General features: G+C 48.3%; 1 protein-coding gene across 1 annotated transcript; it reads left to right on the top strand.

Annotated features, from left to right (window-relative positions):
- Positions 1–1,689: 1,689 nt before the first annotated feature.
- Positions 1,690–18,527, top strand: etv5a (ETS variant transcription factor 5a). Its single transcript, XM_083641651.1, has 13 exons — positions 1,690–1,813; positions 3,793–3,937; positions 4,285–4,378; positions 4,722–4,769; positions 5,547–5,597; positions 8,293–8,419; positions 8,602–8,892; positions 11,146–11,471; positions 13,688–13,750; positions 15,533–15,601; positions 15,993–16,162; positions 16,902–17,003; positions 17,686–18,527. Exons 2-13 carry the CDS (start codon positions 3,890–3,892, stop codon positions 17,920–17,922), a joined length of 1,626 nt encoding a protein of 541 aa, XP_083497777.1. The 5' UTR covers positions 1,690–1,813; positions 3,793–3,889; the 3' UTR covers positions 17,923–18,527.
- Positions 18,528–19,231: the final 704 nt, after the last annotated feature.

Here is a 19,231-nt window from a genome sequence, read left to right as displayed (position 1 = left end):
CCTCTCGCACCCACACACACGTACACACATGCACGGCTGAATACAATATTGTCAATATTTTTATCCAGTCTAAAACTCCGGCCGCCCCCTCTCACTTCCACATTTCTCAGAGCTACATCTCTGGGTGCAGCACATATCCTGAAAGACAAGATGTTTGCCTTTGACCTTTGACCTCAGGGTCAGCCAACAAAGATAGCACTGTATCCTATGTGACAACTATATTCTATGTGTATTTGTCTATTCCTACTATTATTGCCCTGCAGCAAGCTCATAAGCTCTGCACCGCGGCTGCAGGGATTTGATGGGGATTACAGTTTTCATACCAGCTGCTGGAAACCCTAGGTTTGTTTTAAACTCTCTGTGACATTTGCAGTGAGGGAGGACTCCTAATTTAGAGACCATGGTGATAATGACTAGGGTTATTCCTTAATGACCTCTAACCTTTTGGTAGTAACACCCCTTCCATCGCACACATACAAACACATTTGTGGGCACACACATGCACACACACGCACACACACACACGTATTTTATCTTATTATAGCATGTGGTTTATGATGGTTAGGACTTGGGAAAGTTTTACATTTGTAATTTTATTGGAAAGAATGAAGGTATTATTATGAACAGCACTGGGCTTTTAGAAAATTAGGCTACTGTTTTGGATAGTAGATCTATTTTAGCTTTCTGATTTGAGTTATACAGTAATTTTAGTCATAGTCATAGCATTTAAAAAAGGGGGCATGCTTTGAAATCATCTGATTTTGTGTAATGATAATTGCTGATGAAAGTTTTTCACAGGAAAGTTTAATGGGAATAATATCAATACAGGATTTATGCGACTATGATTTTTCTTTCTTTTGAATTACAATCTGACTTGGATATGGAAAAATCAGTTTGGGGTTTTCAACCTTATCTTACCCACTTATTTTCAATCCTTGTTTAAATTAAATTTTTATTTGATGATGATGATGATGATGATGATGATGATGATGATTATTATTCCTCACTCGTTTGCTTCACTTTTCTGAAACATATAGCCTACTCAAAATAGTTTTAATGTAAAATTATTTTTAATTTTAGTTAGACGTGCTAAGGTTACTCGTGATACGAGATACAGAGCTGTCTACTTTAGGCTTAGAAGAGCACAGTGAAAATCCAATACGTTTTTATAATACAATAATGTATCATCAGGTATGAGGACCACAATGGAAATAAGTCTGAGACTTTATTGTGTTTTTATCCTCGGTGACTGTCTGTCTCTGTATTTGTGTCCTGTTTTTGTTGACATTCACCAAATAAAGTCAATCAATCAATCAATCAATCAATCAATCAACTCCAGGGTGAGCCAATGTGATATTTACATTTTTATAATGGAACATGATAGGCGTCAGTCTTTCTGTAGCATGTGGCATTTATTTTCCACTGCGGCTGGCCCTTTAAAAGAGCTCCGCAGGCAGCGACCGTTAAAAAAACTGTGAATGAAATCCAGCCATTCATAAAAATAGGCCATGGGTGCTCTGTGATTGGCTACAGGAGAGCTGATGCATAATTCATCACCTTCGGACAAGCCATTGGCTACTCACTTGACCGACACTGCCGTCTGACCAATGGGCGTGTGTTCTGCGTGCCGCTCGAGCCCAGGGGAAAACCGACCGGGGCCATTAACGAAAAGCTCAGTCAAGTTTTGTGAGTCGAGGCGAGCACATCAGTTTGTTACTGCACAGACGACTAACACGAATATCGACACTTCTCTTGTGGATATTTCTCCTGCATTCTTTTGATACGGGATAGGATACACACACACACACACAAGGTAAGCTGCAGAGTTTAGGTGGACGAGCCATTGCTTTTATGTAACGTTATTATAACCCATTATAACGATAGCCATAAATATATTTCTGAACTGAATTTAGACGACAAACGAACGCAACGCCATCTTCTCCGAGAACTGTTTACTTTGGCAACCATTTTCGACTGGCCTTTTATCTAAGTAAAGACTACGCGTCCCCGAACTCGTATTTTAAAAACCAGTGCGTAGTATTTGGTCGCCCTACTTTCCTCCGTTTATCTGTGTGGTTATTGGCTTTTGCTTATCGCCGCGGTCAAAGAGACTGTGATTTCATGAATGGAGGGGTATTTTTCCCCTCTGTGTGTTTCCACACGGATCGAGTTTCACTTCATTGAGAAAAACAAGGGAGGAGGAGTGGGGGAGGGGTGGGTGGATTGGAGTGATTTTCATCCCCCAGCGGCGGCCCCCAGCCCAGCATCTTGCTTTGGCTTCGACTTCGAGTGAAGCGAAAACTTTCCAATCCTCGCATTCATGTGCACTGTTAATTGCATAATAGTCAAAGTTGGGCTGAACTGGGGGGGAGAGGGGGGCAGCCGAGCCAGCTAGTTTCAAGCTAATTCAAGAAAAGTTACATTCTGCCCCAATTTCCCCCCGGGGATCATTAAAGTGATTCTGATTCTCTGTCTGTGATAGAGAGAGGTATACTGAATAGTGGCGTGTGAGCTAAGTACAGTATCTTGCTTCACCGTATTTTCTTGTGGTAATAGCTACCTTACTTAATAGTCTTATGACGTAGCGGTAGGCCTGACTTATTTCTCTGTGTGAGAGCTACTGTACTTTTTAGAACGTTTTTGTTTGTTTGTTTGTTTAGATCGTGACTGTTTTTCACAATGTAAAAAAAAAATCATAGTAGATGTGCATCCATCATCAGGTTGCTTTTGTCCCGCATGTTAAATAGCTATATTAAACATATTATATATTTTTTTAAAGTGTGCCTTATTGCAAGTACCGTTTGACTGTTTTGCAAGTTGGTCGTTCCAACAGTATAGCCGATGGGACTGTCAGTCGTAATTTAATTTTATGCGATTTATTTACATTTTATGACCTGCTGAATTCGCGAACATGCACTCATGTTTGTGCTCATTTTCACGCACCAGCACCACCACCAATGAAGAGATTCTCCATAGTGGTTCTAATGCTCGGCGGCGGCGCCTGTAATGATTGTCCCGCAGCTATCCTCTATTCGTCATCCATTAGCGAGAGAGAGAGAGGAGGGGGGGGGGGGGTGAGTCATATTATTACTCTGGTGAAGGCTGTGTGTGTGAGAGCTTAGAAGGCGATGATAGTAGCTTATTAATTATTATTGTATTATTATTAAGAAGTTCACACTTTTCATCGCCCTTTCTTGCATTGGTAAACTTTATCATCTTGCTGCTCATAGAAAGGTGGAGTTTTGGATCCTATCAAATTTTGAAGTTATTCATTATTATTGATTACAGTAAAAATCCAGCCCTAAATAAATTGATCGGCTCATTACAAACTTGATTAGTCTGGTCTATTTTTCCTTATTGTGGACTTGATTTCAGAATAGAGCCATGATGTTAGACCTGTGCGTCTCTGAATAATGAGACTACTCTTTATTAAAGTCCTCCACGCTGATTATGGTTGAAGTCCTAATAGTGGCCTGGCAACAGATGACTGGGTTTGCTTATATAACACAGACAGTGACAAAGTGTTTACGTTGTGCAGCAGCTTCCTCTGAACCAGCATGATTCAGTTGAAAGCGCTGTTTGTTGTTGCAATAAGAGGCAGGGAAAAAGACATGGGCCTTTTTGCAGCAGCAGAACATCACACACACAGATCTTTAAAGTGCCAGCTGTGCTGCTCTGGAGCCAATGAGAGAAATAGAGGGTATATATTGCAGTAAAATATCAAATGGATAACTGAGTAGAGTTGTAACACCTATGTTTCCTCTTCCATCTCCCCCCCCCTAAAAAAAAAAGGTTCAACTGATCCAGAAAGTGACCCAGGAGCCCTCGCTTCAAAGCGAAAACCCTCCCCCTCCCCCCAGCTGGGACACCCCCAAAGACCCAAGATAACATGGACGGATTCTATGACCAGCAAGTCCCATTTATGGTCCCACCCAGTGTAAGTGGACATATGCATGCAGCCTCTCATTATGGTCCCACCCAGTGTAAGTGGACATATGCATGCAGCCTCTCATCTTCGATACACACATCACACCCAGACACTGGCTACATATGGCTCTGCATTATGGATGAACCACATCATGATCACCATAGACCAGGTCTCTTTTTAGGTGTTTGCAACGGAGTCCACACTGGAGCTATGACATATTATTTGATTATTATTATGACTATTTTAGACTTGTAGATAGCCCCAACAGCATTTTCTACTGGCATCTTCAGTTGACTTTAAATGCGAGACGCCGGGTTTGTCCTAACCTGTCTTCTTCTTCTTCTGCTTCCCTACAGCACAAGTCTCATGTGGAGGAACCGTCTTACAGCAGACCTCTCAACGACAGGAAAAGGAAATTTGTTGACACAGAGCTCGCCCAGGACACAGAAGGTACGGCACAGATGCAAAGTCTCCTCCGTTCTCCCATAAAACGTGCCTTGTGTTGCACGTGTGTACAGTGGCTGTTTCCATTACAGCGTGGGCAATAGTTCACGCACACGCACACACACACACACACACACACACACACACACACACACACACACTGTAACTACAATGCAACAACTTGTAATTAGATCTGTAATTAGACTAGAGTGGGGTATACCAATAGTCAATATAGCGCAGCTATGTTAGGCTATATATTGATTTGATGTTGGTGTAGAATTACAATTATGCGACTATAATACATATAATATTTACATGTCCCTTTTTTACTTTATGGTTTTTTTTCCAGAACTTTTCCAAGACCTCTGTCAGCTGCAAGAGATCTGGATTGCAGAAGGTGGGCTATACTTTTATTTGACTACAGGGATCCCTGTAGATGCATTTGGATTTTGTTGACTTGTTTTGTGCCTCTTGGCATAGCCAGGCTGCGTTTGCCCTCTATTAGATGTTGCAAAGCTATTTCACTTGTCAGCGTTGGATTTATTTTGTCTTTGGTGAAAGTCACACAGTTTCACCTGAGATACGTTTCTGCTACAAAAAGGCACAGTGGCAACAAATAAAATGTTTAGACTTGATAAATAAGCACACTCTCTCAACTTTAGAGAGTGTGCTTATTTATCAAGGACAACTCTCTTGTCCTTTGTTTTGTGAATGGTGAATAGGATGAAATTGGGCAAGTTGTGAGGTGGAAGATTAACCTGATGAGAATGTGAAATATTCATGTTTTGTGCGAGTCGAACAAAGTCCTATGAATGAGAAACTGCTGACCAAGACTGTTTTTGTTTTGCCTCACAACTTTTACCAGCATTTTTTTTAACAGTTATTAGTGCTGCTCACTTCTGAATGATTCTTTTAAATGTCTTTGTTGCAGTTTCTGTTAAATAGTCATCATTACAGTTCTATTTTTATTGTTTATTGTTTGATGTTGAAACAAAGGGATCCCTCGTTTCTGCAATATATGACGGAAGCCACAGAAAGCCATGACATATTGTTTTTCCCTTGTGGGTTGTTTCCATGGAGACATAAAAACATCACTGTTGGACAGCTGTAGAGAGCCAGCAGGGGTCCCCGTTTGTTTTTCTCGGGTGTGTGACATTCTCCTGTGTCTCCACAGCCCAGGTGCCTGATGACGAGCAGTTTGTCCCAGATTTCCAGTCGGATAGCTGTGAGTATCTGACTTCTTATTATTTCTGCCTTGTGTATGTGTGCGTGCACGTGCGTTTACATGTCTTCTGAACAAATTCTGTGAGTGTCATTTTGATCCTTGTGTTGATTGTTAGGACGTTTCGGACGTCCTCTGCGGTGCACGGTAGCGCTCTCAAATGCTCCGGTTTTATCCAGATCTGCTCACCGCTTCAACAACTGTACTGGCTTGTTTTTGCATCAAAGTTTTAACTCAGCAGAAAGGGTCCTTGAACTTTTTGGTTCTCAGCCATGACCAGTGCCGCAGATCACTCCTATTTTATGAAAACTTTTAAAAAGGTGTCCATCTTGCCACGGCCTAACGCCATTCATCTTCAGAACATGGCTCTCTTCTTCCAGCAGATTTCTCTTGGAACGAAGGGACACTCTCCGCCCCCCCCTCCCCTCCTCTCTTATCCTCTCCTCCATTTTGAGTTTAATCAGCCGATTGGCATGGGGCATCACATGAGCCAAGCTCCTAATCTGATTTCACACTTTCCCGCACTCAGACCCTGCTGCTGCAGCGGGCTAGATTCCAGTGGATGGGGGGCGGCTTCAGAGCCTCCCTCAGCCCTTCTCCCTAGAGCGCCCAGCCCCCTACCCCTCCCTAGAGCGCACGTCCCCAACCCAGCCCCCTACCCCTCCCTAGAGCGCACATCCCCAACCCAGCCCCCTACCCCTCCCTAGAGCCAACATCCCCAACCCAGCCCCCTACCCCTCCCTAGAGCCAACATCCCCAAAGCTCCAACCCCAACCCAGCCCCCTACCCCTCCCTAGAGCGCACATCCCCAACCCAACCCCCTACCCCTCCCTAGAGCGCACATCCCCAACCCCCTACCCCTCCCTAGAGCGCACATCCCCAACCCAACCCCCTACAACTCCCTAGAGCCAACATCCCCAAAGCTCCAACCCAACCCCCTACCCCTCCCTAGAGCGCACATCCCCAACCCAGCCTCCTACCCCTCCCTAGAGCCAACATCCCCAACCCAGCCCCCTGCCCCTCACTAGAGCGCACATCCCCAAACCTCCAATCCCAACCCAGCACCGTACCCACATCCCCAAAGCTCCAACCCCAACCCAGCCCCCTACCCACATCCCCAAAGCTCCAACCCCAACCCAGCCCCCTACCCCTCACTAGAGCACACACCCCCAAAGCTCCAGCCCCTAACCCCTCCCTGCGCCCCTATTTGTCTCTGCACATAAGGCCTTAAGGCGACAGCCAAGGGAACTAGAATTACGGTGTGTTCAATGGAGCATTTTATGATCTTCCTCCCCCCCTCCCCTCCATCTTTCTCCGGGTTTGTTGATGTTTTCGTCTGATGTGCAGGAGCTAGAGACAGGGCGTGGTCGCTGCCTGTCTTTGTCAGGGCTGCTGGTTGGGTCTTGGTCCATGCGGGCGACGCAGCAAATTGACCAGCAGCCCCGGAGTGCTGTAATATATGATTGAGGTTGATGCCTTGACATGCATGTTTGCATAGTGGGGCCTGTGAAAGGTGCTGTGTGTATGTAAGGTTGCTATAGTGGCTTGTCTGTAAAGTGTCGGTGCTGTATCGTTCTTGACCTTGTACATACAGCACTCTGTGTGTGTGTGTGTGTGTGTGTGTGTGTGTGTGAGACTGAGTGAGAGAGAGAGGGAGAGAGAGAGGGAGATGTGAGATTGGCAGAGACCGCTGTGGCCAGGCAGGGGGCCCAGCCTCTCTCACAAGCTGCCTATTCAGCAGCCTCAGCTCCCAGGCCTGCCTGTATAGCCTGTGCAGTCCAGCCCAGGCCTGTCCGGTCCTGACACTGGACCCGGGCCTGGACCCTCTAAACTGGGTCTGAGTGAGAAACGGAGGGGGCACTTCCAATTTATAGTCCCTCACTTCCAGAAAAGGGGATTGTGTGTGTGTGTGTGTGTGTGTGCACGTGTGTTTCAGCTAAGCTAATACCAGGGAGAGAGTTTGCATGTAGGGCGCCTGTCCATTAACCCCCCCCCCCCCCCCCCCCCACCGCCAACCAGTTCAGAGTAAGAAAAGATGCCTAAAGTCTCTCTCTCTCTCTGTTAGGAGTCTCAGCCCAGCCGTTGGGGTTTTTACAGCACACGTGCCCATTGTTAGCTCTCCTCGGGTCCATCAGCACCCAGGGTGATTTATTTGGCCCCCCTGGTTCCTCTGTGCCCGCGGATCCACTTTCTGCCTGGGCCATTATATGTGGCGCCCCGGAAACTGCAGCCGATACACGGAGAGCTCCAGCCAGCGTCTAATGGTTACAGCGCGGGAGGAGAAAATCATTCACAATCATTGAATTACAGCCACACTGATTCATGGCTGTTGGCCTGCCATAATGGGAATCAGAGAGGAGAGAACTTTGATAGCTGCTGTGTGTGTGTAGAGTGCAGCTAGTTCAGGCTACCTAGCGATGCCCGATCTGGATGGATGGCTGTTTTCAGGCCCCCGCTGTCCAGCGTCATTAACGGCCGGTGATAAATGGCCGCTAAGTGGCTCTTGTCAGCCGGTGGGAATACAGACACTGTTCATGCATCCATTCATCCATCAGTTCAAAATGGGCTTAAGATAACCACATTTTGAATGGACCACTGCGCTTCTGTTTATGGCTTCAATTAAGGTGATATCTGCAGTGTATCTGGTGTGTTCAACTGTGTTGTCTCTCTGTATCTCTCTTGTCTCTCTGTCGTCCAGTGATGTTTCATGGCGCACCACCACCAGCCAAGATCAAACGAGAGCTGACTCCCCCCAAAGAGCTGTCTCCTTGTGGCCAGGACAGGAGTCCCATGCCCTACGGAGAGAAGTGCCTTTACAGCTACAGGTAGGACTTCTGCTTACTGTGTGTTGGCTTATTCTGGCCGGTGCCATTTGATCAGCCTATACTGTACACTATGCACTCAGAATAAAAGCACCCACTCAATAGCATATTGATTATGCCAATCTGATTAATGATGCTATTACTTCCTTATATTGACCTTTGCACCATCCCCCCCCCCCCCACAGTGCCTACGAGAGGAAGCCCACTCCTGGGTTTAAGCCATTAACCCCTCCCTCCACACCAGTCTCTCCATGTGGTCCCACCAGCACTGCATTGACACACCCACTCGGTGAGCAGAGCCCTCCCCCTCAACCCCGCCTGGCCAATCAGACTCCACTGCACGTACAGCAGCCACTAACGGCGGGCGCCGGCCCTCCCAACCAGCGACCGCTCCAACTCCACAGCCAGAGCCCCCCCTTCGCTGTGCCCTGCCCACCGCTCAGCCAGGATGCCAACAACTTCAGCCCCGAGCACAGGTAAACGACCACACTCTTGTTTATTATGATTATGATTATTATTTACATGATCCCTACGATCACCACTAGAGGCCGATATATTGATGGCCGGCTCGGTAGATCTGGAGACAATGTATGCAAGCGCAGTAGGAATGTGTTGGCACCTGGCAGTGTTGCACACCTCTCGAGTAGGAACGCTATCTATAGATGGCTAACTACTTAATATTATTAAGTAACCAACGTGTTTATTACCAAGATGTAAACTAAAAGAGCCACTATATTAAACTCCTTACCCTGCACTTGTGACTGTAAATGTACTCCTCCATATCTATTCATTTTTCCACTGGACATGGGGACATGCACACGGCCTACTCACATGCCATCATAATGACAAGCCTGGAGCCGGGGGGGGGTCCTATATCAGCCAGATTAAAAGTCATTGAATTTCACATGAACCACATAACGCTGTCTGTCAGTGACGTCACGTCTTCTATTTTGACCAAAGTTGGTATTAAAAAGACAAAAGGCGCTTACTGAGGTATGAGCATCTGTTCAAAGTCAAAGCAATCTTTAGACAAATATTTCCCCGTCCCATTCCCAAGATTGATACTAGAATTAACTTGTTAAAGACAAAATGTAATATAATGCAAATTTGATGTCCCCTTTGTGCCAAATTTATATTTGAAAATCAATTATTTGATTTGCGTGAAGTCCTTGAAAAGAAAAGAAAAAGTGCTTGAAAGTGCCAGCAGTGTGACTGCTCCTCTTTTGGATGCTGTTCGGTATCTGATCCCAGAGAATGCCTTGCACCATCCAAACACATTCTCTCTCTGCACCACCACCCACCCCCACAGCTCTCTGCACCCCCACCCGTGACCACAGCTCTCTCTCTCTCTCTGCACCCCCACCCACCCCCACAGCTCTCTCTCTCTCTCTGCACCCTCACCCGCCCCCACAGCTCTCTCTCTCTCTCTGCACCCTCACCCACCCCCACAGCTCTCTCTCTCTCTCTCTGCACCCTCACCCGCGACCACAGCTCTCTCTCTTTCTCTGCACCCTCACCCGCCCCCACAGCTCTCTCTCTCTCTCTGCACCCTCACCCGTGACCACAGCTCTCTCTCTCTCTCTGCACCCTCACCCACCCCCACAGCTCTCTCTCTCTCTCTCTCTGCACCCTCACCCACCCCCACAGCTCTCTCTCTCTCTCTCTCTGCACCCTCACCCACCCCCACAGCTCTCTCTCTCTCTCTCTCTGCACCCTCACCCGCCCCCACAGCTCCCTCTCTTTCTCTGCACCCTCACCCGCCCCCACAGCTCCCTCTCTTTCTCTGCACCCTCACCCGCCACCACAGCTCTCTCTCTCTCTCTGCACCCCCACCCGTGACCACAGCTCTCTCTCTCTCTCTGTACCCTCACCCGTGACCACAGCTCTCTCTCTCTCTCTCTGCACCCCCACCCGTGACCACAGCTCTCTCTCTCTCTCTGCACCCTCACCCGCCCCCACAGCTCTCTCTCTCTCTCTGCACCCTCACCCACCCCCACAGCTCTCTCTCTCTCTCTGCACCCTCACCCACCCCCACAGCTCTCTCTCTCTCTCTGCACCCTCACCCGCCCCCACAGCTCTCTCTCTCTCTCTGCACCCTCACCCACCCCCACAGCTCTCTCTCTCTCTCTGCACCCTCACCCGCCCCCACAGCTCTCTGCACCCCCACCCACCCCCACAGCTCTCTCTCTCTCTCTGCACCCTCACCCACCCCCACAGCTCTCTCTCTCTCTCTGCACCCTCACCCTCACCCACAGCTCTCTCTCTCTCTCTCTCTGCACCCTCACCCACCCCCACAGCTCTCTCTCTCTCTCTGCACCCTCACCCTCACCCACAGCTCTCTCCCTGACCTGTGATCAGATGCCCTCCTGGATGCTCTCTGCATCACAGGTCATTTCCTCAGCTTGCACAGGAACTAATAAGGCGATGTGCACATTGTGTGCAGCCATTGGCACACTGTCGTCTTCACAACAGAGTTGACCCTCTTTTTATCGTCACGGGAGACTTGTCCTTAGTGACTCATTTACAGCTTGTGTTCCCCAGCTCGCTGTCCTTTGATTGGTTGGGCTTCTATGATAGGTAGACTAAAGTTCACAAACCCAATTTTATTTGATTGGATTTGATTAAATTTTTAACGTTTTCCTGTTTCACCCTAACACCGTCAATATATCATGCTGTTTCCCGAAAATTGACGTGATCGCCATGTCCTTTCCCCCCACTACCATCTTCAGGTTCCAGAGGCAGATGTCAGAGCCATGTTTACCCTTCCCGCCGTCAGAGAGCCAAGGGCGCCCCCAGTTCCTGCCCCGGCCCCCCAGCGGCGGCAGCAGCAGCAACAGTCTGCCACGCGACGGGCGGCCACCGTACCACCGGCAGATGTCAGAGCCGCTGCTCGCCGCTCCTCCCCAGGCTTTCAAGCAGGAGCTGCTCGACCCGCGATACGCCGAGCAAGGCGTGCCCACCATGGGCCCCCCGGGACCAGCCCAGGGCCAACGCCCGGCCGCTTTCCACCCCATGGCCATCAAGCAGGAGCCCCGTGACTTCTGCTTCGACTCTGGTGAGTGAGAAGGGGCAGTCGTTTTCGTACCTTCCAAGACTTCTTCAGATCTTTCTCTCAAAGCGTTTCCCTCCATCTATTTCCTCGTTGAATAAGGAAGTTGTAGGGAGGCTAGTGGTGAGAGTCATTGTCCAGCACTGCGTGCCAGTAGAACGGGCAGAGGGGTGAGGAATGTGCCTGGCCCTGTTTGTTCTGGCCACACTGACACATGACTGTGAGTTTTAGCGTGCAGCAGAGTCCCAGGTGTGCACATGTATGCACACACACACGCACACACACGCACACACACACGCACACGCACGCACACGCACACAGACACACACACGCACGCAGACCCAAAGTCCTCATCGGCATCATTCCTCCCTGAGTCACGGCAGGAGAGTGAAAGTGGGTCTTTAGTGAGCTCTTAGCTCTGCCTAAGCCTCCGAGGGCAAAAGTAAATGGGTCATCCAGGTTGAGAGAAACTATCGTCACTGGGCCTACTACCTGGAATAGATCTAGGCCACTGCCCACAGAGGGCTTAGCAAACCTGCACTGGAGACTCTGAATGCAAAGACTCTTATCGCATCAAGAGGGCCCAGTACTGCCACTCCTCCCAGAGAGGTCTCGTTACGCAATCGCAACAACAACAACAACAACCGCTGGTACTTTGTTTGCTGCAGACACCCCACACACACACACACACAGCCAGCTGCGTGTCCTGTCCTGTCCTGTCCTGTCCTGTCCCTCCTCTGCTGCAGAGACATGTCCTCTTGTCCTCTGCAGCCACTCTTTAGGTCCTTACACATCAAGAGCGATGCGAATATACGGCACGAAATTGCGATGCGAGTTTTGACCCACCTGTCAATCACAGCCACAGATGTGTGTACACGTCGGAAGCGAATTTCTGACAAATCGACCGTGGGTTCGAAAAAATAAACACCGCAATAATGCTCGGCGAAAACTTTGCCGTTGGTATGCACGGTTGCATTGACTGATATAGGTTCGGAAAATATTATTGACGTGCGAATTAATCGCACGGAAAAAAACCGCTCCCGATGTGTGTAAGGACCTTTAGACTCTCTTGTTCACTCTGGTACTCGCGTTGCCTTCCAGCTCGCTGTGGGCCAGGCAGACAGAGACAGGACAGTGATGTAATAACAAATCCTCTTAGTTCCTTATGGCCTTTAAGTACGTACCTGCGTCACAGAGGCCTGCGTCACAGAGGCCTATAGGGTCTGGCTACATGCTGTTGTTGGCGTTTCCTCTCCCGCTGAGTGATCTCGCACTGGCAGTGCTAAAACCATTGACTTATTATGTATTATTATCAACTTACAAGCACGCCAAACGTATACGCTCACATGACTGAAATAGAAGTGCAGTAGTCGCAGAAGTCTTTCCTTCATTCCCCCTGTGTCTTCTCAGCCCGTATGGAAAGAGTCAGTGAATGTCCTCCACGGTGACTTCCTGAAGACTCTTTCCTGAAGCAGCGCATTGAGAGGGCACACAGGGGACTCGAGGAAACACTTGCTGAAGATTCATCTGTGCTTTTCTTATCAGTAGACATGAAGTGGAATAATGTGGGTGTGGTGGAGGAGACAGAATCCACTGCAGGGACGCAGCAAACGGAAGGAAGACAGGCCTTGACCCCTCGAGGGGGGGGGGGGGGGGCTGGCGTAACTTGATTGTCATTGAGATTTAATACAGTGACCCTGGTGCTAATCCTATTTGGTGACTGGGTGGACATGCAACTGATGTCGTATGCTGTGCAGTGCACTGTGATCTGGGCTAAGTCCACCCCCGCGTGTGTGTGAGTGTGTGTGTGTGTGTGTGTGTGAGTGTGTGAGTGTGCGTGTGCGTGTGAGTGGGATAGGCATTTTTTCAGGCCAGCTGTTGAGTTAATGCCAGTTGTGTAAGGAGGAGCTGCAAATGGCGGGTCAGAGAGGCAGCAGTGTTTCCGTTCCGTCACAATGTGACACGGCTGTTTGCACAGCTACATTGATCAGTGTAGCTTCACACAACACCAGTATAGCTTGGAGCAGATGTCTCCACCCTCAAACATAGATAGGAGTCAACCACGTAAAGTTCATGGATGTCAAAGCTGTGTATCTTCTTGCCAGTGGCCAGTGTGTCCAAATATGGATGTTGATGATGTACTGGACATGTGATATGATGACATTGAGGTTGTTGGTATGTTTCTGGGCTAAACTTATACCCATCTTCTCTGTGTGTTGCAGAAGTGCCTAACTGTCAGTCATCCTTTGGGAGAGCAGGGAGCTTCTTCCAGAATAACCATGAAAGTAAGTATCTGAAGAACGCAACACAGTCTCACAGAAAATTGTAAAATAGCAACGTTTTGGAGCAACGTTGCTATGTTGCAATTTCGGCTCGCAAATTGTAAAATGGTAACGTTCTGAGATCTTAGGGTTAGGGTTAGGATAGCGGGAGGGGTTAGAAACAGAAAATCTCCCTAAACCACGCCCAAACCACGCCCACCCCTGTAGACACGTACGTACAATTTCGGAGCCGAAATTGTAAAATAGCAACATTGCTCCACAAGCGTTGCTATTTTACAATTTTTTGGGAGATCGGGTGTACTTGTTGTGTGTCTCTTGTATGTCTTGTGCATGATGGCATCATTTCATTGGTTCCATGAGTGACTCTTCTCTTAGTGCTTTGCTGTGACTCTGTAATCGCCTTGTGACTTATGGAGCTACTGAGAGCTCAGCATGCATAGAGAGGTCAGCAGCATTGAAACGACATCTCAAGGGGAAGTGAATCCATCAATGAATGGTGTTGAGCTGCTCCACAGTACACAGAGCAGCAGCCTGCGTAGGCTTTAGCACAGTACACAGAGCAGCAGCCTGCGTAGGCTTTAGCACAGTACACAGAGCAGCAGCCTGCGTAGGCTTTAGCACAGCACACAGAGCAGCAGCCTGCGTAGGCTTTAGCACAGTACACAGAGCAGCAGCCTGCGTAGGCTTTAGCACAGTACATAGAGCAGCAGCCTGCGTAGGCTTTAGCACAGTACACAGAGCAGCAGCCTGCGTAGGCTTTAGCACAGTACACAGAGCAGCAGCCTGCGTAGGCTTTAGCACAGTACACAGAGCAGCAGCCTGCGTAGGCTTTAGCACAGCACACAGAGCAGCAGCCTGCGTAGGCTTTAGCACAGCACACAGAGCAACAGCCTGCGTAGGCTTTAGCACAGTACACAGAGCAGCAGCCTGCGTAGGCTTTAGCACAGCACACAGAGCAGCAGCCTGCGTAGGCTTTAGCACAGCACACAGAGCAGCAGCCTGCGTAGGCTTTAGCACAGCACACAGAGCAGCAGCCTGCGTAGGCTTTAGCACAGTACACAGAGCAGCAGCCTGCGTAGGCTTTAGCACAGCACACAGAGCAACAGCCTGCGTAGGCTTTAGCACAGTACACAGAGCAGCAGCCTGCGTAGGCTTTAGCACAGTACACAGAGCAGCAGCCTGCGTAGGCTTTAGCACAGTACACAGAGCAGCAGCCTGCGTAGGCTTTAGCACAGTACACAGAGCAGCAGCCTGCGTAGGCTTTAGCACAGCACACAGAGCAACAGCATGCGTAGGCTTTAGCACAGTACACAGAGCAGCAGCCTGCGTAGGCTTTAGCACAGCACACAGAGCAGCAGCCTGCGTAGGCTTTAGCACAGCACACAGAGCAGCAGCCTGCGTAGGCTTTAGCACAGTACACAGAGCAACAGCCTGCGTAGGCTTTAGCACAGCACACAGAGCAACAGCATGCGTAGGCTTTAGCACAGTACACAGAGCAGCAGCCTGCGTAGGCTTTAGCACAGTACACAGAGCAGCAGCCTGCGTAGGCTTTAGCACAGTACACAGAGCAGCAGCCTGCGTAGGCTTTAGCACAATACAGTTTGCCACTCTTGGGAAGCTGCCCAGCTGTATTGCTTTGTGTGCAGTTTGGATCCCCGGGCAGATCGCTGGCCGCTGGACGTCATGTCAAAATGAAGGCCTGTTTCCCACGGCCCTGTCACGCTGTTCCGCTTTGTCTCATCAACTTTGCATTTTCTTTTCTTTTTTTCCTCTCTCCACTAACAGGCTTCTCCTTCGACAGAGATACTCACCTGTACTATGACGATACCTGCGTCGTCCCCGAAAGACTGGAAGGTGAGACTGGATGACAAACTAAATAATAATAATAATAATAAAAAAAAAAAACATAGTGGAAAGTTAAGTTAATTTGTTGTTTGCAAAAGGGGGGCAGTAACTTGGGCAACGCAAAAGCACTAGATAGTGTATTCCCATCCAGTGGCATTCATCAGTATGCATTGCACGTAAAACAGTTAGCAGGGAAAGCAGGAGGACTTGTGAGGAAGAGCCCAGTCTTTTGCCTGGTGATGGCAAGATGGCCGTCAGCAGCTGCCAAGAATGTCTCAGCACACTGTGGCCATGGTGCTGCTGCGTGACACTTATTTCTCTTTCTCCCTCTGCTTTTCTCTCTCTCCTCTTTCTCTTATACTCTCTCCTCCCTCTGCTTCCCCTCTGCTCCCATCCGAAGGTAAAGTCAAGCAGGAGGCATCTGTCTATCGCGACGGCCCGCCTTACCAGCGCCGCGGCTCCCTGCAGCTCTGGCAGTTCCTGGTCACTCTGCTGGACGACCCGGCCAACGGCCACTTCATCGCCTGGACCGGCCGCGGCATGGAGTTCAAACTCATTGAGCCCGAAGAGGTCAGTCCCCACACTGTGTTGGCTGTGTGCTCGTGTCTTCTTTTCACTATTGTGCACTTTTTCACACTTCATCGTGATTGAGACGGTATCGTGTTTATGCAGCGCCTGCAACTAACACGTTCAAGCTAATAATGTAATGGAGGCATGCTGTCATCGTGCAGCAGTCAGTGTTGGGCAAGTTACTTTCAAAATGTAATATAGCCTACTTACATATTACTAGTTACTTTCATTTGAAAGTAATACGTTACTTTACAATATTACTGTCCGTGTAGAGTAACTCGTTACTTATTACATTACTTTTGCATTGCTTTCACCAAAATAACTACAGTAGCAGAATGATATATCCACCCCAGAACCATCCCGAAAAAGAATTTAAACCATCATGAAGTCATTGTAAACCGGCCGAAATTCTAAATGTTATCTTTTTCCTTTGTTATTGTCATCTATAGTGGTTATTTGCATAAAAACACACAATTTGACTAGGAAATGATTGTATCTTTATTTAAAAATGTGCTTTGATTAAAAAAAATTACTCGATTTGTAAATGTGTTACTTGACAAAGTAACTGGTATAATATTACTGAAATCATATTGGTAATAAGTTATATTATACTGAGTTGCTGCTAAAAGTAATATATTACTACTGTTGTAATGAGTTCCCCCCCACAACGCTGGCAGCAATAGCCTAGATATGGCGTGGATGAACGGTAGCTGACTGCCTCTCCTCATTGTGGCCTCAGGTGGCGCGTCGCTGGGGCCTCCAGAAGAACAGGCCGGCCATGAACTACGACAAGCTGAGCCGCTCGCTGCGCTACTACTACGAGAAGGGCATCATGCAGAAGGTAAAGGCAGGTTCACCCTTTTCTTCTACTCTCTCCCTCAACCCTCATCCTGTCCTTTCTTCCCCCAGCAACAGCGCACTGTATGGAGCTAAAACGCTGTAGATAGGGCTATTTGAATACAACCTTGGGGGCCTCTGCTGCAAGGTCTTAACACAGCCAGCGGCTAAGCAGTTTCAGTAGAATCCTACCCCGCGCTGCAGTTAGTCCTCATATCCCCCCTGCTGCTGAAGATATGAGTGCACTGTCTGTAATTGGTCAGGTACTTGAAGCACTCATTGGCTACCTCAGGTTTCAACCACTTCATCAAACTCCAGACCATTGACACAACTCTCAGCCCTGATCTGAAAATGACAGTATGGGTAGATCCATTTGATCCCTGAGAGTATTCTAATTTACAGTTGAGTACTTGGGATGAGTACTTGGGACTGTATTGTGAACATATATAAATACTTTTACACAGGTTAACATGCAGGGTAATAACACTGGAATACATATATTATTGTAAAGTGTTACTCAAGAGCCAGTGATAGAATTGACACCTCTGACTCACACAGTGGTGTGATGCAGCATGAAACAAAGTGAAGAGGTGTCACATGGTCATGTCCGTTGTATGGAAGCGCATTATCATCAAATGTCAGCCACAAATACTCGAGGCTAACGTCTCTTTTTGTCTGCTTCCCAGGTGGCTGGCGAGAGGTACGTGTACAAGTTTGTGTGCGACCCCGAGGCTCTGTTCTCCATGGCCTTCCCAGACAACCAGAGGCCCAACCTGAAGGCAGACCCAGACAGCGTGCAGCCAGGAGGGGACGACGACACGCTGCCCCTCACCCACTACGACGAGAGCGCCCCCTATCTGCTGGACTCCGGGGGGGAGCGATGTGTGGCGGGCTTGCCCTTCCCCGACGGCTACGGCTACTAACGCGCAGCGGGGGGCCTGCCTCCTGACACATACACACATGTACACGCAAACAACCCCGAAGTCTTGAGAAACCCACTTTTTTTAAATAATCCAGAGTTGGAACTGCTCAGCAGCCTGGAACAGAAGCCCTCTCCTGTTTCGTCGTTTCTCCTCCTCCTCCCCGGACTGCCCACGTAACTCCCTCCCCAGCTAAGAATGAACGAGGGAAAAACCTGCAAGCTACCAACTGCTTCTACTGCATTGTCATGAGAGAGAGAGAGAGAGAGAGAGAGAGAGAGAGGGTGGTGAAAGAAGTGAGGGTGGATTGGACTCCAGCAGCTCTGCCAACCCTACTTGCTCCTTGGGTTAGGTAGGGTGAGGGGCTGCTGTTGCTATGGAGACCAAAACGGAAGCTAGGCCACTGGCCTGCAACTTTGAAAAAAAAACGGACATACCCCCCCCCCTCCCCTTTGTGCGAGACTGCAAGAGTTGTTGCAATTCTGATTTTGTGACAATCTGCTTTTCTTAAAAACAATTGAATAACATATAGAGTTAAAAAAAAAAAAAAAGTTTTAATTCTGATAAGATAATCTTAAATGCAGCACTATTCTGTAGTTGCCTTTTTTGAGTCTACCCATTTTCCTGTCGCCACATCTGAACTATAAGATCCGTGAAAGGGCTTTAATTTGCAAAAAAAATATATATAAAAAAAACAACGACACATAACATATTCTAAACCCACAAACGGTTTGTTTTCTGTAGACAAGACTTTTCTATAATTTGGTTGAGAATTTAGAGACCTAGAACTCCTTGGCCCTCAACTGGGGCATTGCTGTGTTTCAGACTAGCTGGAAGGGCTGCTCTCCCACGTAAATGTTTATGTTCTTTGATGCCTCCGCCTGGCTAACTGTAACCTGTGGGGGGGGGGGGGGGTGGAGGAAGAGATGTTGTATCTGCTCCACTCTGCAGACTGCACCCCACTGTACGAGCCCACACACACACTCCCATAGAGATGACACTCCACACAGCCTCTGTTCATCGCTGTTGGTTTAACGCTGATTTAGTGGTTTAGCCATCCCATCCATTTCAAAAGGGATACATACTTATTTCCCAAAAAGGCTTTGACGATTTCTACGTGCCGAAGGCGCTAACGATGTATGATAATAATTATGGTCACAATTTTTGTTTTTCGTTTCTATCTGGGTGCTTAACGTTTCCTTGGCAGTGTACTAGTTCCTCTGATGCACCAGTATGGCAGGAGCATCGGGACCTTGCATGCAACAAAGGAAAAAGGGGTGAAATCTGACACCTTTTCCTCGGGACTCCTTTC

Source organism: Poromitra crassiceps (genome assembly GCF_964638095.1).
Source record: "Poromitra crassiceps genome assembly, chromosome: 8".
NCBI classification, from domain to species: domain Eukaryota; kingdom Metazoa; phylum Chordata; class Actinopteri; order Beryciformes; family Melamphaidae; genus Poromitra; species Poromitra crassiceps.
The sequence above is the reverse complement of the archived record's forward strand: the minus strand, read 5'-3'. Positions and strand labels throughout refer to the sequence as shown.

Excerpts from the sequence above, each read along its gene's own strand:
- etv5a (XM_083641651.1), top strand. The coding sequence starts at position 3,890 with ATGGACGGATTCTATGACCAGCAAGTCCCATTTATGGTCCCACCCAGT. Across the intron at positions 8,420-8,601 it reads AAGTGCCTTTACAGCTACAG|TGCCTACGAGAGGAAGCCCA; the intron begins GTAGGACTTCTG and ends CCCCCCCCACAG. Across the intron at positions 8,893-11,145 it reads AACTTCAGCCCCGAGCACAG|GTTCCAGAGGCAGATGTCAG; the intron begins GTAAACGACCAC and ends TACCATCTTCAG.